The sequence below is a fragment of the Podarcis gaigeae genome (genome assembly GCF_964106915.1).
Source record: "Podarcis gaigeae genome assembly, chromosome: 12".
NCBI classification, from domain to species: Eukaryota; Metazoa; Chordata; class Lepidosauria; order Squamata; family Lacertidae; genus Podarcis; species Podarcis gaigeae.
In genome coordinates, this window is record NC_139688.1 from 24,929,913 (window position 1) to 24,953,974 (window position 24,062).

Consider the following 24,062-nt stretch of genomic DNA (forward strand, 5'->3'; position numbering starts at 1 on the left):
TGCTGGATCATGGACCAAGTAACGGGTGAGAGACACTGTGGCCTTGCTGTTATAGGATATTGAGAGGGAGGGCATAACTCTCGCATGGAGGTCACAGCTGACTTGGGTTCAGCTTACTCAGGACGGAACAGGTATATCCTTCTCCTCCCTCTTTCTCTTTACTTTAGCAGTGGGTACTGTGGCAAATTGTCACACTCACTCTTCAGGCTTTGGCGTAGTTAGGGATCCTATACTCTCATAATTAAGGTGTGTGCTGAATGATTTGCTGTCTGCCCTTCTTATTGGGCATAAGCTTAAGGGCAGAAACACATGTTCAATGAGACAGAAGAGTGCCAATTTCATTTTTCAGCTAGGATGTCCTAATGTTCACTCCTGGAAATACTATAGGAAAGAAACTTTAGGATGAGCCAGAAACAAAATTTCATGAATCTGTTTTATATTAGAATTGCTTTGCACATTAAAAAAGAATATTTGACACATGTTCAGTCTCTCTGGGTGCACATGTATTCCCCAGCTGTGTTCCCTTATCTTAATTCATGTGGTCTGCAGCATGCTGATATTATATTAATTTATAAATGGATTTGTATTGCTTTTTTATTTCTCATATTGCATTTTATTGTATTACAATTTGAATTCTAATCTAAACCTGAGACAATAAAATGTAAGAAATAGAAGAAGCAACAAAAATACAGTTAAAAATCATACAGCACCTAGCCCAGCACATTACAATTGCAGAAGAACCAGTGAGTGGTCTGCCAAGACCATCAAGCAATTTTCAAGAGGTCCATGGGGGGAAATGGTTTGGCAACCATTGCATTAGGAATAGAGGAAGGGTCCTGCTGGTCCAACCAAAGGCCTGTCCTATATGTTGCATTCTCACAGTGGCCAACCATATGCATGTGAAAAACCTTGATATTTCATATGGGTTAATAATTTATAAATATTGTGTGTTTGGGAGATTCCATTGTTGAAGGAGCCAGGCAAGTTTCTTGGTGAGTTAATCACCCTAAGTAGTGGTCCTTAGTATAAGAAAGGAAGTTGCTTTCTACTGGGTGGCTGATGGGTGGCTGGTAGTGAGAAGGACAAAAGCCAGAGTTGAGTTCAGTGAGAAAGCTAGGCTATAGACAGGCCAGTGAGAGCCATGCCTGATTTCTGCTTGAATCCAAAGCTGTGACTATGGGAGAAGCAAGACCTTCTGGGATGTTAATGCTGTGAACCATGGCAAGTTGTATGCATGTGTAAATAAACCATATACCCTATACATGTGTAAATAAACCATATACCCTAAAGACAACACAGTCTCTACTGTCCCTCACTGCAAGGAAGCCAAACGCTGGGCGTGCAACAATATGTTTTATTTTAAAAAATAATTAAAAATAAAATAAATGCATATTTCCACCACACTTGTCAAGGAAGATGGTCCAAGAGGATGGTCCTGTTCGAGTGAAAGAGCAACGTGGCGCGGGAAGGGTGCGGACGAGTCCCAGGTTGAGAGGCGAGTCTCGTCATCCTGGCGCAGAGGCGGCCGGGTCTCTGGTATCCTCCGGAGCCCCTGCGCGGCCGGGAGGGGGCCGGGCGAAGCCTCCGAGCAGCTGTCCAAGCAGCAGCTGCCGCCGGGCTCAGCGAAGACGGATGGGGCGAGCGCCAGAGCCAGCTGCCTGCCTGCCTGCCTGCGCGCCCGACTCCGCCTCCGCCTCGCCTCCGCCTCCTCCGGCCGCCCCCCACGTGTGTCCGTCTGTCTCCGCCTGGCCTCCGGGGAGGGAAAGCATGGCGTCCAGCGAAGAGGACGGCGGAGCCGGCAACGGCTCGCTGGAGGAGAAGGAGAGCGGCAAGGCGGCCGCCCCTCGGCGCCGCGGCTCCGTCACCACCGCCTGGCTCATCTTCTACAACATCACCATGACGGCGGGGTGAGTGAGGGAGAGCGCGCGCCCGGCGGAGCTGGCCGAGCGGCGGGGCCGGGGCTCTGTCGCCGGCTGCTCTCTCGCCCACTCGCCCGGGGAGGAGAGAGGGGCAGCCGGGGAGCCCTCGGACCAGGGGGGCGGCGGGCGGCGCAGAAGGGCGGCGGCCGCGGGGGGCGAAGCTCTGGCTTGCCTGCATTTCCTAATACGGTGCAGCCTTCCAGCAAGGCGAGCACGTCATGCCTCTAACCCGCCGCAGAGGTTAAGTATAGCCCCAGCCCGGAATGCCGGGCGGGGGTGCACTGGGGCGGCTGCATGGGGCAGACTGCTTCCCTCGGCATAATTTACGGCGGCTGCCGCGCAAGACGCATCCCCGCTCGGCCACTGGCGGCCGCTTGCTTCCCCTGGCGAGCGAGCCGCGCTCCCCTCCCACTCCCGCAGGAGCGCAGGCTGCTGGGCCCTCCGGAGAACACCTGCCCGCCGTGCCAGAAGCTGAGCAGGGACAGACTGCGGGTTACGCCACAAGCCAGCCCCTCAGCCACCCTCCAAAACAGAAGAGCCTTGTGCCACCTTGAAGTGTGCTGCCCAGCTTTCGACGTGGACTCAAATCAAAGAGCAGAGAGGCGGCAAAGCTCTCTTGTTCTATGGGCAGCTTCTTCCCGAGCCAACTAGACGTGGCTGCTGCACTAAGGATTTTGTTGCACCCCCTCCCCCCATGCTGGCCGTGTTAAATGTAAAGATATACATTAACACCGTTGTGGTAGAGTGGTTAAGGATTGGGACCTTGGAGAGCCCGGTTCAACCACAAGCAGCGCACTGGGCGACCCTGAGTCCCTGTCCCTCAGTCTAACCTAACCTGCCTCACAAGGTTGTTGCAGTCATAAAATGGGAAGGGTGATCTCCTGGGAAGGAAAAGAGGGATATAAATAAGTGGAATAATAAATGCATGGCTGGTCTGGCACTTCCACAAGCCATGCATATGCTAAACGTGTCTTGCATGAGACACCAACACAGGGGTTCACAGTATGCATTTTTTTTCCTACTTGAAAGTGCTCTTAATATACTGTAGGAAATGTGGCATGAAATTATTGAAAGTGTGGTTTTTCAGTATGTGTGTATTGTGAGGAGTTTCAAAGGATCTGAGTGAATAGGCATTAAAATTGCAAATGTTGTTGTTTAGTCCTTTAGTCGTGTCCGACTCTTCGTGACCCCATGGACCAGAGCACGCCAGGCACTCCTGTCTTCCACTGCCTCCCGCAGTTTGGTCAGGCTCATGTTTGTAGCTTCGAGAACACTGTCCAACCATCTCATCCTCTGATGTCCCCTTGTGCCCTCCACCTTTCCCACATTAGGGTCTTTTCCAGGGAGTCTTCTCTTCTTATGAGGTGGCCAAAGTATTGGAACCTCAACTTCACGATCTGTCCTTCCAGTGAGCACTTAGGGCTGATTTCCTTAAGAATGGATACTTTTGATCTTCCTGCAGTCCATGGGACTCTCAAAATTGCACAAATTTGGACAAAATTGCAAATGTCCAAACAAATTTGGACAAAATTGCAAATGTGGCTTAATGCAAGTAAATGTAAAGTGATGCACGTAGGGACAAAAATAAACAAATCCGTACTTTGCATCATAATGGATTCTGAACTGGTGGTGACTAACCACCAGAAAAAAGAACCTGGGGTGGAGGGTTCTTAGCAAATAGTGTGATGAAAATGCCAGCCCTTTGCAGCTGTGAATAAGGTGAATTATGTGTTGCAGATCATTAGGAAAGCAATTGATAGGGGCAGTAGGAAACTACCAATAACATAATACTGTTATACAAATCTGTGGTGCAACTACACATGAAATACTTTATGCAGTTCTAATCCCTGCACCTCAGAAACAATAGAGTTGACCTGGGGAAGGTACGGAAAAAGGTAACCAAAATGACCAATGAAGAAATGTTATGACCTTTGGGGCTTTTTAAGTTTAAGGGGAAAACAGTGAGTGAATGAAAGGCTAGATAGAGGTGTTTAAAATTATGCATGGTATGGGGTGAACTAGACATAGTTTTTCTCTCACTTTCCCATTGGGCCATCCAATGAATCCGAATATTGGAATATTCAGGATAGACGAAAGGAGGTAAAATACCTAGTTAAACTATGGAATTCACTGACTGAGGGTGTAGTGATGGCCACCAACTTAGCTGGCTTTAAAAGGGATTAGACAAATTCATGAGTGATAAGGCTATCACTGACAACTAGTCATGATGGCTAAGGACCAACGTCAGTATCCAAGGTAGTATGCCTCTGAAAACCAGTTGCCAATGGTCACAAGTGGGAGAGGGCTCTAGTGCTCATGTCCTACTTCTTGGCTTCCTGTAGGCATCTGATTGTCCACTGTGAGACCAGAATGCAGGATGAGTCTCTCTGGGCTCTTCTTTCGTTCTTTTGTAACCAGGAGGACTAGGGGAACATGCTGGTGCCTTTCGCCTAGCACATCTTCAGTGTCTGTAGGAGCTGGTCCATCTGTGCTATGTCAGCTAGTAAGCAACAGCATTCTCAGAAGCGCCTCCCACATGCAGATCACAAGACCAAGAGGGCTGTGTATGTGAAATTTCAGCCTGAAGAGGAACTACAGGAGCTGCAGAATCCAGGGTAGTTGGTATAGAAGTGCCATAGACATTCATCATTATGGAACAAGGCATCTTGTATTTGCTTTTTGTTTTGATCATGGACCTTCTGAATGCACACCACAGTCCTGATAAACAACAGCTGCCTTAGCAGGATGGAACTTGAAATCCTATTGCATGCTTATCATAGGAAAGTTGAATTGGAAGAGTGGCTCTTTGTGTTGGATTGGCCATGGGAATTTGAGCAAACCCTGGCCTCAACATCTTGTATTCCAGAACTAGAGTAAAAAGCCCTGGTTGGACTTTGTCCTGGGGTTGAGACCATGGTTTCTAGATGTTTCGCAAGGAAACCTACATGTGGAATGAATGCCTTTTTTAAATGGTGGCAAATACGATAGCACTTTTTGGGTGTCCAGATGAGCACATTTAAGTCTAAAGGATGGGGAGTTACACTCACAAGCCTCACCGCTCAATGTCCACACATGTTCTAGCTCTGCTTTCAGTATGTGAAGGTCTGAAGGGGGATTTCAGATGCTTTGGGTGCTTAGAATCCTCATTGGGATCAGGAATTCTGCAGTCAGGCTTCCCCATTCAAGGGTGGGTTCTAACCATATTCAGCAAAGCACAGGTCAGGAGAGGTGTGGCCAGGGCTGGTACGCACATAGATGTCCAGCGCAGACCCAGTACAACCTCCTACATGTCTGAGCTCTCACACATTCCTTTGAACACCTAAGGGGTCTTATATCAGTTATGGAAGGAATTTCTAATTAAAGTATATATTGTTACATTTATATCCCACCTTTCATTCAGTAGTGCAAAGCAACATAAATTATTCAACAAACCTGTGAGATAGGTGAGCCTAGGGCTTTTTCCCCAGGACAAACTACAGGAACTCAGTTCCGGCACCTCTCAGGTGGGTGCCATTGCCATTCTAAGAGAATGAGAGAGGTGTTCATGGTGAGTTTTGGCACCTCTTTTTTCGAGAAAAATAGCACTGGGTGAGGCTAAGAGAGTATGTCCAGTGAGCTCTATAGCTGATCTCCCTTTCTGCAGCCCTCCTCTTCTGCAGCCCTCCTTTTCGCAGACGCCCTCCATGGTAACCTCTTACATTTCTGCAGCCCTCCTTTTCGCAGACGCCCTCCATGGTAACCTCTTACATTTTCCTCCTATGACACATTGCAACAACTAAACACCCTTTTCGTCTTCTGTCCAATTATAAAGCCACTGATCCCTCCTATTCTGCAGCCCCTTTTGTACCCCTGCTTTCATCTCTGCCTCCCTTTTCATGCTTCCTGCTCCCTCCTTTTTGCAGCTGCCTTTGCACCCCCCCATTTTCATTTTTACTTTCTGTTTTCTCCATCCTGCCTTTTCTCAACTCCCTCCCTCTTGCCTACAGACCACGCTCCCCGCTATTTCCATGCCTCTTCCTCTCTTCCATTATACAGTCTCCTTTGCATACCCACCCAGTGTTATGTTACTGTATCTTTAAGATGAATACAATCGTAAGAGCAAGAGTTAGAGATGGAGAAAGTTCAGTTTAGTTGACGGATGCTGTACATATACAGGTGCTTGCTTGGTAGTAATTTCTACATTGAATCTGGAACTTCCTGTTGGACAACACATGGTATTGGGTATGAAAGTACTATGGAATAGTTGAGGGTTCTTAATCCTTTATCTCCCTCATGTGACGCAACTGAGGAATGGAAGTTTGAGTACAGTAAAAAGGAAGTAACACTGAAATAATCCCCTTTATTTTTTTTCCAGTGTCCCCTTTCATTCCTACACAGCATTGCACATGTCCCTTTTAATTCAATTCACTTCCATCTGCCCCCTCTCCAATTTTGTGTCTCCCGTTTTCTTCCCCCCCCCATCACCAAAGCCTTAAAACTCTCTTCTCTCACACCTCCCTCCCCTATTATCCCACTTTCCTCCAAATGCCATGTTTACCTCCACTCTGTTCTACCTGCCCCTGCTCCAATTCCTCCTTTCTCTTCTCCCAGTGACCAGAGGTATAAAACTGCCACACACAGACACTCTTTCCCCCACAAGGCATTCTCTTCACCCCTGCATCAAACCATTTACTACAGACATGAGTACACACCTTTTTCTTCCTGCTGCTCCTTCTTCTCCTGCCTCTACTTTCGATCCTTGAGAAGCAGTGAATAAAAGCAGTGTGATGACAGACCAGTGTAAATACAGTATAGAAAGAAAGAATTTTGCTGAACAGAGTTCTTGAATCCACCCCCCCCCCCCAATTCTTCTGAGGCACATTGGGGTTCTAATCCTACCACAAACTATGCAGATGAGCCTAAGTATCTGTGAGGAAACTTTTGTAATTGCAGCAGTTCTATTAAATGTGGTAAATGTCAGCTGAGGTAGATGAGATTTTGTGTCAAGGGTGCAGTGAGGTAATTTACGCTCTGAGCTTAGTGGAGTTTATAGGGGAGCTGCTGTTTCGATGGCAACATATTTTATGTCATTTACTTCAAAATGCGGTAAGCCAAAAAGTTTGGGAGGCCATTCTGCTCATGTTTTGGAATGGGGTGCTGGACTCCTGCCTCAAGGGCCTGACTGGAAAGTAGTGCTGCTTGGTAGTAGGTCTGGTAAGAAATAAGTTAACTGCACGAATTCATTATTCCATTAAGAATACTGCTTCTCCTCTTTCTAGGTGGCTGGTTTTGGCTATTGCCATGGTGCGGTTTTACATGGAAAAAGGAACACACAAAGGCTTATACAAAAACATTCAAAAGACACTTAAATTTTTCCAGACTTTTGCTTTGCTTGAGGTAAGTTTTTTAAGCAATGCATTTTTTTTTTAATGGGACAGTGGTGGTCTGCGAAAATACTTTCAACGAAAAATTAACGGACCCAAAGAAGTTTAGTCTGTTAGCAAGCTAACAGAAGTTCCCATACCTTCAGCCAGGGGGAATGGTTCTCATAAATTAGGCAGCCTAAATTAACTATCTCTGGACTGCTGAGTTTGAGGTCAGAAGCTCCGTACACGGAGACGGGACCAGCCCCTATCCTGGCAGCTACCAGTCCGCGTGACATGCTGACTCTAGGCCTGTATGGAGGTGCTGTTTGCATCAATGGGTGCCTCTTCATGGAGGCTGTATTTTTAGCTTAAGGAGTATGATTTGTGTGGTTGCAGCGGTCCTTTATCTGAGCTGTCATCGTTATGTAACTTTGTTATTCATTTACAGTATTTCATACACACACACCGACACCACTTTTCTGCCACGACATCCAAGATGGCTTACAGTTTTAAGATATTAAAACATGCTCTGATGGCACTCAGTGTGGTTGGCTGCCAACTAGGATGAACCAGGTCATACAGATTTATTCTTGACACAAAGCTAGCATACAGATTTGCTAAACATTATTTAAACATAATGAATGTCTAAATAATTTAGAGTGATTATGAGCGCTTTGTGAAAGAGCTTGCAAACTATGCAGAATTTGGGAGAAAGGCACTTTAACTTGGGCTTTTTGTAAATCACCAGTCTTTTGTGTTTCCCACTGATTTGAAATTGAATTCTAAGTTTCTCACCCTCTTTTCCACATAGTTTGCTGCCAATTATTCATGGAACCCCTGCTGTTTTTCTATATCTGTTGCCAACACTTTGTGTGTGACTTCAGCTCCATGAGTTCCCAAGGTGGTGTTGGGGTTGCCTCCCCATGCTGTGATTCTGTCCCTTAGTATGATCCTGGGCATGAATATGCTTTACAGGCCCAATGCTGTGTTCATCAGCTAGCTGAGAGGGAGGGCATTAAAGTGCACCACACAATGGCATTTGTCTCCAATAGGGGTGGGTAGCTACACCCACCTGCACTTCTCCTGACATTATATATGGCATCAGGTGTGGGACAGTTAAAGCGGGGCTTTGCAGGCACCGCTGATTGGCACTGCCTGCAAAGCCCCATGCACAGCACTTCCAAAGTGTCTACTATCAGCTGATCGTTGGCGGTTGGAAAGCACTGCACACAGTTTTTTGCCTGCATAGACTGATTCCAAACTGTGCAGGACAGAAGGAGCCACCTTACATTACAGTCATACCTCGGGTTACAGGCGCTTCAGGTTGTGGGTTTTTGGGTTGCACACCGTGCTGAACCTGGAAGTACTGGAATGGGTTACTTCTGGGTTTCGGCGCATGCGCAGAAGCACTGAATTGCGACCCGTGCATGCACAGACGCGGCGCTGCGGGTTGTGAATGCTGCGGGTTGCGAACATGCCTCCCACACGGATCATGTTCGCAACCCGAGCGTGCACTGTATTGTGATGAATGATTGGCAGGTGAGTGACACCACTCACCTGTCAAACATGGCTCAGTGTGTGTGTGTGTGGACATAAGAATCTGCCCCACTGGCCAGAACCAGTTTTCTTCCTCAGGTGTACAACATTGTACAGTATAGGCAATGTATGTCGTACAGCTTGTATGCATTTGATCTCAGACTTGCTCCAGCCCTCCTAACCTCCCTGGAGCTTGGAGGATGGCAATTTTTTAGGAATCCTCATAGACCCAGATGTGGCCCACCAGCCATTCACTGTTAGTCCCATGTACAATGTTTATTTAGCTGTACCATTATTTTCAGAGACACTCTCTTGTGTTTTTGAAACCATAGAATTTTTATTTTATTTTTTAAAATCTCACTTCCTCATTTGGAAATCCTATCTCCAAAAGAGGACACCAAAATAAAAATCTGAAATAGTCCCACAGGGTTCCATTTTGTCCTCCATGCTATTTAACATCTATACGAAGCCCCTGTGAGCTGTCATCAGGAGATTTCAGGTGAAGTGTCATTCATATGCAGATGACATCCAGCTCTATCTCTTTTCCATCTGAAGCAGGAGAGGTGAGAGTTGAGGTTTTAGTCAGGGGCTTGGAGGCAGTGATGGGTCAGATGTGGGCCAACAAACAGAAGCTGAATCCCCAAAAGACAGAGGTGGTGTATGTCTAAAGCAGGCTTCCTCAACCTCGGCCCTCCAGATGTTTTTGGCCTACAACTCCCATGATCCCTAGCTAGCAGGACCAGTGGTCAGGGATGATGGGAATTGTAGTCTCAAAACATCTGGAGGGCCAAGGTTGAGGAACCCTGGTCTAAAGTCTTCATAGGCAGGAGGTAGGAAGATGGTCTGCCCTGGACAGGGTTGAACTTCATTGGAAAGAGCAGGTCTGCAGTTTGGAGGTGCTCCTGGATTCAGTACTGTCACTAGAGGCTCAGGTGGCCTTAGTGGCTTGGGGTGCTTTTTTCCAACTCTGGCTGGCTTGCCAGATGTGGCAGCGGTTCAAATCCCCGCGATGGGGTGAGCTCCCGTTGCTCGGTCCCTGCTCCTGCCAACCTAGTAGTTCAAAAGCATGTCAAAATGCAAGTAGATAAATAGGTACCACTCGGGCAGGAAGGTAAACGGCGTTTCCATGCGCTGCTCTGGTTCACCAGAAGCGGTTTAGTCATGCTGGCCACATGACCCGGAAACTGTATGCTGGCTCCCTCGGCCAGTAAAGCGAGATGAGTGCCGCAACCCCAGAGTCGTCCGCGACTGGACCTAATGGTCAGGGGTCCCTTTACCTAATATTGTAATATCCTCTGTGTGGGGCTGCCCTTGAAGAAGAAGCTTCAACTGGTCCAAAATGCGGCAGCCAGATTACTGGCTGGGGATCCATTTAGATCTCACATAACCCCCCCTGCTTTAAAACAACTGCACTGGTTGCAAGTTTCCGACCATTAATTTCAGTGACTCTATTGAGAATATGACTTGTATTGCATATACAACCCAATTTAAGCAACTTAAGGCAGCAATCAAAATTTGAAATTGAGTTACAAGCCCCTTTAACATTGCAAATGTCGTGAGCTGTTTGGCTTCTGGGTTCTAGTGCCATGGCTGGTCAAGGGATGCATGACTGTACACCTAACAGCAGCCAGTTCGCGGTCATAGAAATATATTGAGATAAATAGCAGAACATTGTACAACCTAAATTGTGCAGCTAACAATTCTAGTATTTTTTATTTTATTTTTATGCTCGTTGTATTCCAGTGGAATGGTTGAAACTTTTGCCAGATGTTTTACCTTTCCTGCCCCTACATGTGCAACTTAAAAAAAAAATATTTTTATTGTTTTGCTGTTTATGAAGTGCCTAGTTTTGCAACAGGGTGGTGGTATTCTCCATGCTGTCATGTGCCCTCCTGCCAGTAGAGTCATCTCCTGATGCTCATTTCTCCATGATTGCTGTGAGTCTTCTATAGTTTGCATTTTCCATGTTAAATTCTACCCCAGCCTAGAAGTTCCATTTCTGTGTTTTATTTCTCACGTGACTATGATGAGAATAGACCAGTTATGGTTTTGCTTTTGAAATACTCAGTTGTTCATCCTCCCCATCTCTCTCTCTTTAAATTTACAGATAATCCACTGTGCATTTGGTGAGTCATGGTTTCAGTTTCTCAGTTAACTAAACAAAATCCTGCCCTGTGAGACAAAGGTGACCTATTTCTCTTTTTAAGGAGTAGTGCACACTTCTATGCTTGTGACCGGGGTCCAAGTGAGTTCCAGAATCTTCATGGTGTGGTTTATTACACATAGTGTAAAGCAGGTAAGTGTCATGAAACTGTTTGTCTCTTCAACTCTGCGTGTTTTTTGTGACAATTCGCAGTCTTCTAAAAGTCAGCAGAGAAGTGTCTTCAGCAAGGCTGAAGGAACCTTCAGAGGGCTGAGGCTGACTTGTAACAGCACACAGCTCTGCAGGCAGAACTTAAAAGTTCCTCATTTGTGTCTGCCTTACGCTTGGGAGATGAGGACTTAAAGGCCATTGGAGATGGATATCTGAGCTAGGTTGGCCTCCTGCCTGGTTTGCTCTCTCTATGAAACAAGATCAAAGGCTGACACATCTCTTTGGCAACCGATTCACCAAGCTGTCGGGCTGTCCCTGTTTCAGAGAGGACTTAAAATTAGCACATGTTGAATGGACTAAGTGAAAGTAAGCCTTAAGCTAAATGCAAGTGAATTAATCTTTCATGCAGGTGTTTTCCTAGTTAGCATTAATGTCATTGTTCTTAGGTATGTGCAGTAAGTGCTTATAATAGGAATAAGGAAAGACTCCTACCATTCCTTTATAAGCTCCCAGGGGAAATTAGCTGAGGCTGGTGAGGTGTATATTACAAAGTTAAATTGGACCAGAGTGATTTTATGTGAAAGCCTAGTGCTTGATGTTAATTACCACTAAATAACATCATACTGATCTCCATTGGGGTAAATGTTAAGGATGTGCTTCCATTGGAAATTTGTGCAGGAATCCTAAGCATTCCTACTAGGAAGGCAAATCACACTCAACCAAACTCAGACTTCTGCTTAGGATTACCCTGGAAAGTGTGGCATTTTGGCTGGACGATGCCCAATCTTTCACGGAGTGTAGAATGTGCTTTACAATAGTTCATAATTTCAGGCTGTGATAGTTGCTCCGCAATTCAATTTTGTTTTGAATATCTTAACGGTTACAACCAAAATTAACCCTAGCTTTTTTCCCATTTCATTTCTATATTCATTTGCTGAAAAGGGCCCAGCCATTAAACTGTATCACCAGCAGGTGGCAGTTTTGACTATCTGCTAACAGTCATGAACAATTTCTTCATTCCTTTTTATGTTTGTTTTAAACAGGCTTGCAGGTGAGAACTCTTGGGCTGATTATTATTTTTAAAAATTGGTATCCCAAACTGTGTGCAGTTTGCTCAGAACCTCAACAGCTTGTTTTTAAATGACAGAACAGGTTTAACATTCAAATTCATTTTTCTTTATTTTCATGCCTTGGTACAAATATTTTGTATTATTTCCTAAGATGCCATGTCTGCATTTGAGGAGAAGGAGGAACTAGATTCATGCAGTCACTGGCATATATCAGTGAGTTTGGGAAGAGGCCCCACCTAGTAGGAAGTTCCCCCTAAGTAAAGGTAAAAGTAAAGGGACCCCTGACCATTAGGTCCAGTCGTGGCCGACTCTGGGGTTGCGGCGCTCATGTGGCTTTATTGGCCGAGGGAGCCGGTGTACAGCTTCTGGGTCATGTGGCCAGCATGACTAAGCTGCTTCAGGAGAACCAGAGCAGCGCACGGAAACACTGTTTACCTTGACGCCGGAGTGGTACCTATTTATCTACTTGCACTTGACGTGCTTTCAAACTGCTAGGTTGGCAGGAGCTGCGTCTGAGCAATGGGAGCTCACCCCATCGCGGGGATTTGAACTGCCAACCTTCTGATCGGCAAGTCCTAGGCTCTGTGTTTTAACCCACAGCGCCACCTGCATCCCATCCCCCTAAGAAACAGTCATATAATACATTTACTAGCACAACTGAAAAGCAGCCTTTTGAGATAATTTAAACCTGTGGTGGAGAACCTCTAGGCCACAAACCAAATAGGGTCTGCGGGGACTCAGAGGTTTGGTCCATCAGGCCATTTGTGGCCAACCACGCCAACCCTTCCTCGGTCTCACATCCTATTTGAACTCAAGCCAGGGATGCAAAGGATTCTCCTTTGCAGATGTGACTTGTACTCTAGCAGGGGATGCAAACAAAGAATCTCCCTTTTCAGCCCTTTGCAGCCATCTTGAATTTTGAATCACCTAGTGTCATGTGACATCAGGTGACTGACAGGTGGGCAACTCAGCCCACCCGTCAGAGTGGTCTGTGGAGGGTGGCCAAGTTTGAGGTACGGCCAGCATCAGAATCTACTTCCACACTCCTGATCTAAGCTCTTAAGAGGCTGGATTTTAAAGCAAAAATAAACCACGATTAAGGTCTAACATAAAATAAAGAAAACAAGGTCAGATAAATAATAATAATGTCGCTAGGTATGATGAATAAGTCCCAGTCTGCAACTGATAATTAAAATGAAGGAGGGAAGGTGCTATTCAAACGCAATTAACTTAGATTGGGCAAGGTGTAAAAATGGATTTTTGATTCTACCAAGAGCAACATAAAAGACATGAAACATAAAATACAAGGCAATTCTGTTCTGCATCTTGCACTAATCAAAACGCAGGGGTCTCTTGTAGGGCAGGGCACAGCACAGAAGCTGCTTTTTCGCTCACAGGGAACTGCATTTTTCCTCTTGCAGGAGGGAAACCAGCCAGTCTTTCCAAAATAAGCTGATAACATTGGCATTGTAGAAAGAAGTGTACTGTATCTGCATTTCTGCATCTTTGCCATGTTTTGTATTTTTCTAGGATATTGGTCTACATGCTTTATGCTAAGCCATTAATTTTCTGGTGCACAGAGTTGTGGGATATGGTTACATAGGAGCTTAAGCTCAAATGCTTAACTGTAACTGGATTGCGAACAGAACTATTATCAAGCTCATCATCCATATAAACTGTCAGCTTGCTCTCTTTTTGTAAAAGAATGGATAAAATCCAAAAGATTAGATCCCCACACATAAATGGGCCTTATTACCTGCTGTGGATAAGACATTGCAAAGAATCCTCCTGAAAACCCATGCTCATCAATTTGCTGAGAATGGAAACTCTTTGAAGAAGCTCGAAGTTTGATCAGTCAAGGTTTTAATTCAATTTTTGTATATATTAGCTTGTTAAGGCTTCTCTTTCTTCAGAATTTCAGGTGGGCAGCAGCACATTAAAAATAGAAAGCTGTGTATAAACTGTTAAAAAACAACAACACTAGACTGCAATTTTGTTCACACTTACCTGGAAGTAAACCCTTTACTGAGCAGAGTAGGAGTTGCTGCTGAGTAAGCATGCATCATACATTTTTCTTTTATTTTGTTTTAGGGATTTACAAAGTACAGCCACCTCTTAATCAAGTTTGCATTAGAGGCATTGCCATTTCTCTTATAAACCAAATTAATTTGTCAATTTCTGCTAATTCTAAGCATTTCAGAAACCATTCCCATGTAGATAGAACATAAGGATATTTCCATTTTCTGGCCTGCACTACTCTGGCTGTGATTAACAAGATTTTCACTAAAGAATCTGTTCTGCAGACACATCAGCCCCAATCTTACCAACATTGGAGAAAGACTAAAATCTGCTCCTGTCGTCAATGTAATCTGTTGCATAATATGTTTCCAAAACCCATTGGCAAGTTGACATTCCCACCAGTATGTTGGGTGAACATTAATACAAAACATTTGAAGAGCAATAGTAAACACTTGACCTCATGTGGTACTTGAGATGCTCACCTATCTGAAAACTTCACTGTCTTTGGATTTTGTCAAGTAGTTGAGCATGGGATCCCCTTCTGGTCTTGTAACAAAATCTGTGTTGCTTTATCTTATTTCACAGATACCCACGGAGCTTTTATTAGTTTTCAGGCACTTTAACGAAAAAGAAAATTATTTATCTGTAATTCCTCTTCTCAGAATGCAGTAAAAGAGATCCCTGCCCCTCCTTTGCAGAGATAGAAATTAATCTGTTGTTGCTAGTTTCAACAGCTCTGGGTAGCCTCTGATATCTTGAAGTGGTTGGTAGATGTCCAGCACCTGCAAAGACAGTATTATGACTTGGTTGTTGACCAAGCTGCAGATGAGCATGTGGTCAGCTACAGTGCGTAGTTCATTTGGAGATCTTACTGCCTAAGTGATCCTCTTGCAGAAATGATTCCAGCCAGCATTCTGGCATTGGGTTCTTTTTGCAGCCTGTAGCCTCCTTTTGGTTGCACAAGACAAAGTGAAATTATCTTAATTTATTGGAAAATGTGGAGAGGAAAAATCTGCAACGGCCTGTTGAAGAGGACAGGCCTGGCACCAGATAATGGGAATAATAGGCCTGGAAAGGCCAGGGCTCCAGAACCAGCAGAGGGCTTATCATGGGCACAGTGGTACCACCTCTACTCATCCAAGAAGGTCAGATGCAGCCTAAGAGTGTTCTCACTTTGTATGTCCAGCCCCTTTTTCTGATTAGGGTCGCCCAAGGGCCCCCGCCCCCAACTCTTAGATCAAGCACTGTAAAGAGGAGACTATAGAAGGTTTACTATACTAGACGAGGCATGAAGGCCAAAAAGGATGTGCAAGCAAAAAAGTAGCTGGGTTGAAAACTGATGTGTTTTGACAGTGATTTAAATCGGGGGTGCCCCTTCAGATGTTGTCGGATTCCATCTTCCATCTTTCCCAGCCAGATGGCCAATGGTTCTGAGTTATCAGAAAAGTAGTTCAGCAACATTTGAAGAATAACAGGCCAAAGAAGAATTATTTGGGAAGGTAACTAAAAAGGTTGTGGGGGAAGGGGGAAGAGAACCATGTGCATATGTGAATTTGCTATATTTAGTTATTGCTCTGTTCCATAGGCAATCTCTCAGTTTGGTGCGGGATGTTTAGCATAATATGCATTCTTCTTAAAAACATTGATTTGGGTGTACTGCCTTGCCATTCTGTTGCCAGCTTTCTTTACAATTTAAGGATGCAGAAAATGTTGGTTCTTTATACTTCTACAGATCCAGAATGAGGACAGCGTTATTCTTTTTCTGGTCGTATGGACTGTGACAGAGATTACTCGATATTCCTTCTACACATTCAATATGCTCAACCACTTGCCATACTTCATAAAATGGGCCAGGTGGAGAATGCCTTGCAGTTTAGTCTCTTATTGTTCTGTGCATGCGAATTTTCAAGCATGCTGAATCGGCAAGGGAATAAACAGTGTGTGGTTTGTTTTTAAAGCTGAGAAGTTGCGTTTGTACTTTTGGGTCTGCTTTTAATGAAGAGTTTGCTGGTTTTAAAAAATTAACCTGTCCTGTGTTCATGCCATTAATATTTCTAGAGGGTTCTTGCGTGTCCTTTGAAAATTGCATATTGAATAAGATAGGAAAAAAATGTTTGTTCACAGGTGCTTTGCTTTTGCTTGGATAATATGCTATTTTGGGATTCCCTATAGATAAGCAAGGCCTTTTATAAGTGAAAGTGCAAAAGCTTGCAAAATGCAACACCTGTGCGAGTCTTTCTGTTATGTGGGGATATAATTCTGCTGCAATTCGATGCAAAAGTAGACTAGGTAAAAGAAATACAAGGGATGCAGTTTGGGGGAAGGCAGCTGCAACCTTAACTGAAAATCTTCCTACCCCGGGGTTGAGGAACCAGTGGCCTTCCCAGTATTGGTGGACCAACTCCCTCCCCGATACATTGGACATGCGAGCTGAAGAGCTGGAATCTGTTGGCAACTGCGGTTCTAGCCTTTTGCCATGTTGCTGCTGTTGGCCAGTGTGCTTGTATTGTAAATATTGACCCAAGTATTTTGGGTCAATCATAGACATGTTTACTTGGAAGTAAGGCTCGTGTGTGTGTTCAGTGGGCTTCTCCCTGGTAAATGCATATATTGGCAGTTTCGGTGGCTGGTGCTGTCGCCATTTTGTTTAACAGCTTGCGTCAACTGAAGCAGACACTTTCAACTGCACTCTGGTGGTGAGCATGTGGTAGTTTAGAGACCCAGTCATATTCACAAACATGGCAAAAGCTTCTGTAGTTGCAACACCTGCAGCTCTTTCCTCTCAGGTTAGAAATTTTTCCTTTAAAAAAAAAATACAGCTGGATAAGTGACCGGATTTCACTGATCTAGAGTTCTTTTCTAAACTGAGCATTCAGTTTCAAACATGTCATGTTTAATGTTACGCAATGTGTATGCCAAATCATAACAAACTAATGTTAGGACTGTATATTTCTCCTTTTAGCATCATATACTCTTGACTAGCAGTCACTATCCAGTGTCTTGCTAGAGCTCCTTCCCATCACTTGCTACTTTTAAAGTGGAGATGCTAGGGCTTGATCCAGGATTTTCTGCATACAAAGCATGAGCTCCATCACTGAGTTTTGGTTTCTCCCCCCCCCCCCACACACACACATACCTGCTGAGAAAACACTACAAAGCAAAGCAGACAACCATATTCTGATTCCACCGCCCCCTCCATTGTGTATTATCTCTTAAATGAGATTTCAGAATTCAAAGGAACTCATTTAGCACCCTGCCTTTCAGCGCATTAAAAAAATGTGACAAACTATTATTCCATACTTCTTTGTAATAGTTCGGGATTTTCTAATCCTCTTGTGTTTGCTGCCAGAGGAGCTTTGCCGCTTTGTGCATAGGAGAATATGTGCAGCTTAGCTATATGAAAACTCTCCTTTCATTAATTGGCTTCTGATGTGCCTAGGCAGTATTATTGAGTTCTCTTTCTTTCTTTTTGCATGCCGCTAATGTGTTTGGTTCTCTTGTGCACCCCATACAGTCTACTCAAGTTGAGTTCTTTTGAGGGTTTCGGGTTCCCTGGCTGCACAAGTTTTGGTCATGGAATGCACATGGTGCATTTCCTTCTGACCTTGGGAGCAAAGCATCTTTGCCTTTTCCAGCCTGAGTTCAAGAGGCTGGTTCTTTATGAATGGCTGCATTTGTATGCTTTTAACTTGTGCAAAAAAACCCTCTGTCAAAGTATTTATAGCTTTAAGTGTCCGGCATGTAAGGTGACAAATATAAAAAAAGATAATATCATGTTTATTAAAGCCAGTACTTTTTTGGGTGTGTGTAAAAAATTGATATATATATATATATATATTGATAAAAGTGCCAAAGGTAAAAGTGCTCAAAATTGCTTCCATGGCTAGCAGGAAAAAAGAGGTTCCAGTATTTTGTACCAGTGAATACTCCCCCCCCCCCAATGCTCTGAATAAAGCAGTTGCACCTTTCAAGACCAGTGTTTTTTATATTTTGGAATTGAGCATGGGCTCTGCCAAATGTCCATAGTACACTCACATATTTCAAAAGGATAGTTCCCAACTTCATTATTTTTCAGTTATTTTCGAACACAGTTGTACTATTAACTATAAAGCAAGCCAGATGAGTACACTAGGGTAGAGTCTAGTTAGCTAAGGTTGCCTTCTCAAGAGGTTTTTTTTTACCAATTCACCCTTCCCCTTGCATCCCTCAGTGACTTCCAAAAACCAGTCCCAGAGACTTGGGAGACCCTCCAGAACAGGGTGGAAGGTGGCTGGGGGCTTGAAAGACTGCAGGGGGAATAGGCAAAAAAATCACTTTGCCCCCTTTTCCATTTTGGAGGCATCTACTTGATCAAAAGCTCTTTCGTGAGCACAAGCACACCAGTTGAATCCCACCACTGTTTGCTGCTACTTTAGTGGTGCTCCGTTGTCCACACAGCAGCAGCAGTTGTATACACAAGTGCATTGGCTGATATTTCTCTACTTAGGATGTGTGTGTTTTTAGTATCTTCAGGGTAAACGTTTAAAGTCTGATCTTCAGGGCCAAAGTTTAAATTCAGATCTTGATCGAACATTTCCATGTTCCATAAATAAAAGTTCTGAATCTGCCAATGAAACAATATATTAGGCAAATCAAACCATCTTTCCCAATTGCAGGCTTAGGTAAACCTGATTGCAAGGGGAGACATAATATATTAATAATGCCCCCACCAAGGAATTCTTCATGGGGATTAAAAACTCCATCCCAAAATGGAGTTGTTCCATTGGTCCCTGGCGATTGCTGACAGCCAACACAATTGAGGAAGGCAGTAGGGAGACCCTTGGCTGCCCACAGTTGTCTGAGGTGTGTATTCAGTTGGCTGGCTCATTCAGCCGAGTTTACAGCTTTTGAGGAATTTACAGCATTTTGCTCAACCAGAACACATGGGCAGCAAGGATGGTAAGTTCCATTGCATCTAGGGGAGCTTACTCCCGGGTAAGTGTTGTAATCCAAAGCAGAAAATCAGAAAGATAATGGTTGGAATGATTTGTTTAGTTACATTGTTTTTTCCAGGTACAATTTTTTCATCATCTTATATCCCGTGGGAGTCATCGGTGAGCTTTTAACCATTTATGCTGCCTTACCTTACGTGAAGAGATCGGGGATGTTTTCAGTGAGACTTCCCAACAAGTATAATGTCTCTTTTGACTACTACTATTTCCTCCTCATCGTCATGGCATCCTACGTACCATGTAGGTATCGATAGATGCATGTGGAAACATTTGTCTTTTAAAAGTGCCATTCAAAAGATTATCCTATCTTCTTTTATTACTCAGCTACCATACCTTTCATCTTTCCATAATGAAGTAATACGTGATAAACCCAAGCCATCCCCATTCTCCCGAATTCGATCACGCAAACCACCCCGTGCTTTCTACCTTCATCTTGTGCCCTGCTTAGCAACATTCCCAAACAATGAATTGCTCAGGATGAAACACGGCTTTGGGCTACATGTTCTTTTGGCTTATTTTCATTGAGAATTGCTCTCTTTATGATTGCTCTTTTTAGAAATTGTTTCCATCATTCTCTGGTGGAGGTTTTAAGACTGCTGCTTTAGGACTTGGCTGATGTATGCATTTAAAAATTATTGCATGATTGTTTGTAAGCTGTCTTGAATCCTTAAAAAAGAAGAAGCTGGGGCATATATGGCTGAAATTCAAACTTTGACTGGGGTGGAGCCGTTCCTCCACCCAGCCCAACTCCACCCCATGGAGCAATGCCACAATCCCTCTGTGATTCCCTGTTCTGTCCCTATAAGAAATGCTGTGGTTGGATCCCTGAAACTGGGCATTCCAGGTGTGGGGCCAGACTGAGCCAGCCCCACTACTATCAGGCTCAGTTTGGGCCTGATCACCACCCCACCACTGATTTGCCTGGCCCCTCCCTGCCTTGCTTCCTGACCAATGTGAACAGCAAGGCAATGGTGACCCTCCTGCAGCCATGGTGGGGGGTTTGGATGACATAAAAGACCCAATTCCGTTTGCTACAATTACACATCTCTGCTCTTTCTTTTCTTCCCTAACAGTGTTTCCGCAACTGTACTTCCACATGCTTCGTCAAAGAAGAAAAGTGCTTCATGGCGAAGTGATTGTAGAAAAGGACGATTAAAAACAAGCCCTTTTAACCATGGTGCTTTTTCAGAGTAACAAACCAAAATCCAGAACGTGTTGCACGAGTCCAAGTGTGAAATCATGGAACAAAAATAACCAGTGCACAAAACCAACATAGATCATATTATGTAGTAACGCTAATATTTTTCGGACTTCGCTATTTCAAGTCTGCATTAATTTTTGGTACTGCCTCCACCCCCCTCGTCAAATTTAGGGGCCTTTTCATATGTTCAAAACACTGCATGTACTTGGAGGGGGCTCCTTTCTTCTGCGGAAGGGTCCTCCTAGTCATTAGGAGAGCTTTTCAGGGGAATGCAGGGATGCTGTTGGGAGGGGAGCTGTAGAAAACCACACACATCCCTTGGGATCCTGGCCTGCGTCTTCCTTTAAATGTCATCATAGGCCTATCAGATTTCTCACCTGTTAATATCTAATAAGGAGAATTAATAAAATGTACCTTTTATCTGTGTACATATAATAAAGTAGAAACTTAAGACCATTTCAATGGCTGCAAAAACAAAAACCTGAATGGTTTTCAGAAGCATCTCCTTGAAACTGATTCCACTGTAAATGGAGATGGGAATGAGCTCAGTCTTAAATGCTGCAATATTATTTTTTTTAAAGCTCCTGGAAGGCAGTTGTCTTATTTAAAGGAATTCACTACTAGATACCTGCAATATGTTCTACACAAAAAAGATCAGATCAAAAATTCAGCTGTCCAGATAATTTAGGGACAAGGGATATTTTTGTTCATTTTGAGAAATGTTTATGTGCCAAAATACAATCAAAAAGAGAAAAGTGTATGTTTGCCCTCTGCACATTGGCAATCTGTGATACATGAAATTTTGGTTTACTTTGGTTTACATGACAGTTTAGCAGTTTGCTCAGTAGACAGGATCCAAAGAACTGCGCAACTAATATACCCATGGGACCTTTGGGCTTTTATTTTTCAAAAGGCAGTCCTCTATGTAATATAGAAAACCAGTTTTGAAGCTGAAGGTTTTCTGCTCAAAAACTGGTGGGGTGGAGTCAAATGATTGCATGTGCATTATGCAGATCTTTAGATCCCAGCCTTTGTGCCTTATTGTAAAAGAATGTAAAATCATGATAAATAAAGTACAGTGGTATCTCGGGTTAAGTACTTAATTTGTTCCGGAGGTCCGTTCTTAACCTGAAACTGTTCTTAACCTGAAGCACCACTTTAGCTAATGGGGCCTCCCGCTGCTGCCGCGCAATTTCTGTTCTCATCCTGAAGCAAAGTTCTTAACCCGAGGTACTATTTCTGGGTTAGCAGAGTCTGTAACGTAAAGCGTATGTAACCCGAGGTACCACTGTATAAGTAAAGGAAATTCAGGGAAAGAAAAACACTGGATATCTCCACCCAGCACCTGCAGTCTAGTTTCACACATCCTGAAATCTGACTCAAGGGTCAGGGGATTCTACAGAGCACCTGACCTTGGGAAGCTGCCAATAGGGGTGTGTGATCCCTTTCTGCTTTCTGCTTGTGCTGTAGGATATTTGGATCCAAGCCGTGATGTGATTAGAGCTTGTGGTGAACTCTTTCTTCAAATATACTTGAGTTTATGTGTCTAGTCCTTTCAAATTGTGTATTAGCAAGGTTTTAGCTGAGGGGAGGGGGGTGCAGCTCTTTACTGTACACTTTTTACTGTAAGTGCTTTTCCAGCAATATAACAATTTTATTTTGGGGGTGGGGCCTCTGCAATTTAAAAAAACACACAAAGGTGCTCTAACCATTTTTCATGTTATGTAAAGTTTTTAAAATATAGTATCACACAAAATCATTCAGTTGTGTTTAGATTAAAGGGTTTCAAGTTGCATCAATTATATTTTTGCAGTTACTGTTTAAGCCTGATTTTTTTTTTCCTTTTAAGAACGTCAAACTATTTCTTACAAAATATCCAGGCAGCTCTTTGGTACATGTTTCTGAATTAGTACGGAGAAGAACTATGTGAGAAGATCTACTATTTTTTCAATGGTTAATACGGTTACCTTTTCTAGCATTTTAACTTCTTAATGCCTAAGTATATTATGTGCCTCATCCTGTAATTCTTGCTGATCTAAATTGGAATTTCTGCAGCTGTTCTTTAAGTAGAAATATTTGGTTCTCATGTATGCTGTCGTTAAACCTGAGGATGTTGTCATACAGTAAACAAGGAAATATTGTAGGTATTTTTTTTACCATTTTGTACATCCAATATTAAAATAATACATTTTCTTGCAATCATGATTTCTGATTTTCCACAGAGGAGCCATGTAGTATCCCTGGGTTATATTTTAAGGAAGAAAACATTTTAAGGTGATTTTACTCTGCTAATACTCTGCAAAATTGCACTTCAAATAAACTATTAAATCTACACCCAAATGTTTTTATAGTTCTGCAGTTTCCAGATGTATAGAACATAAAGGTTTTTCAGTGCAGGACTGATGTGATATTGTCACTAATATGTTATTAGCTTCAAACATAATAATAATATTTCTAACACCCCACACATCTGACTGGGTTGCCCCAGCCACTCTGGGTAGCTTCCAGCAAAAATACAGGAAAAACAGCAACACTTTGTGTCTCCAGATCTGTAAATAGTTCCATTTACATAGAATGTATTGCTTCATTTTGGCAACAGATCCCACCAAAAAAAGATGATAAATGTAAACAATGTTTGGTTGCATTCACACAATATTCTTCTCATAACTGTCTCATTGTCTTAGTTCTGAGCAGTGAATGTATGTGGGGTTACTCTAGTTATAGAATCCCTTTAGGCTGTGGTTGTTCACCATCTGTGAGAATCAGGTCCCCAAGTTAAGTGGCAGGGCTGTGAACTTGAATAAAATATGGGGGGGCAGATAAGCCCTGATCCGCATAACCGATCACAAGACACGGCACGCGCGCACTGTTTCAATGGCAATGCCCATCAACTTTGCCCCCCCCCCATATTTTATTGGGTGGGGGTGAAGGGACCTTAGCCCCTAGGAGTTGGCTCCTATGCTAAGTGTCCTGTATTGAGTATATTTTGTGGCTTGATAACAAGTGATTTTCCCCTTTCTTTCAGAGGTCTTCTGCTTAGATGTAATCCAATCATTTCATGTACAGGTATTTCATGCTGTAAACATAGCCTATAAACTTGAAGTTCACCAAGGTGTATTTCCCCAAATACTGTTGTACAATGTCAGTTCTCAAAATGGGGTGGTTTTTTTTTGAGAAAAGCAGAAAATCTGAACTTTTAAGCAAGTTAATTTCACAATGTTTACATAGCACCATTTTTGGGATTTGGCTGCATACTAGCCTGCAAACTAAAGCATATTGTTTCTGGTACTGTGGCTAATTAACTTAACAATTCAGTTAATATTTGTGCTTCCTGTTAATTTGGATATATCTGCTTTTATCAAGCATTGACCAAAGGGCACCGGTTGGTTTATGCAGCTGAAATTTTTCAGAAGGTTATAGCAGTCATTGCATGGATACAAATATTATGTTTCCATAACCAGGATTACTGCACACTCAAGTTCACCTTGAGATCCTAACTGTAATAAATTACAGCACACTTTTTGGCACATATCCATCTTAAATCCTTCCTCCAATATCCTTCCCCTTTAAATTCAGATATTACCTTATTTAGCAAGTAGATCTTATATTTGTGTAGCCTTTAAAAACACACACACAAACTTGGAAAGACTGGTTTGCTGCTAAACCT

General features: G+C 43.4%; 1 protein-coding gene across 5 annotated transcripts; it reads left to right on the top strand.

Annotated features, from left to right (window-relative positions):
- The first annotated feature begins 1,475 nt into the window (after window positions 1-1,475).
- HACD1 (3-hydroxyacyl-CoA dehydratase 1) lies at window positions 1,476-22,729 on the top strand. 5 transcript variants are annotated; one of them, XR_014556597.1, is made up of 8 exons: window positions 1,477-1,907; window positions 7,178-7,295; window positions 10,908-10,926; window positions 11,014-11,096; window positions 15,936-16,057; window positions 19,256-19,434; window positions 20,268-21,625; window positions 21,678-22,729. XR_014556597.1 is itself a non-coding variant. In XM_083705134.1 (7 exons), the coding sequence occupies exons 1-7, from the start codon at window positions 1,633-1,635 to the stop codon at window positions 20,348-20,350; spliced, it is 882 nt and encodes a 293-aa protein (XP_083561260.1). In that variant the 5' UTR covers window positions 1,476-1,632; the 3' UTR covers window positions 20,351-22,729. The 5 variants fall into 5 exon arrangements, 3 of the variants coding, with proteins under 3 accessions (XP_083561260.1, XP_083561261.1, XP_083561259.1); XR_014556598.1 differs by having other exon boundaries at window positions 1,480-1,907; window positions 11,008-11,096; window positions 20,268-21,476; window positions 21,693-22,729; XM_083705134.1 differs by having other exon boundaries at window positions 1,476-1,907; window positions 11,011-11,096; window positions 20,268-22,729.
- Window positions 22,730-24,062: the final 1,333 nt, after the last annotated feature.

Excerpts from the sequence above, each read along its gene's own strand:
- HACD1 (XM_083705133.1), top strand. The coding sequence starts at position 1,633 with ATGGGGCGAGCGCCAGAGCCAGCTGCCTGCCTGCCTGCCTGCGCGCCC. Across the intron at positions 11,097-15,935 it reads TTACACATAGTGTAAAGCAG|ATCCAGAATGAGGACAGCGT; the intron begins GTAAGTGTCATG and ends ATACTTCTACAG. Across the intron at positions 16,058-19,255 it reads TACTTCATAAAATGGGCCAG|GTACAATTTTTTCATCATCT; the intron begins GTGGAGAATGCC and ends TGTTTTTTCCAG.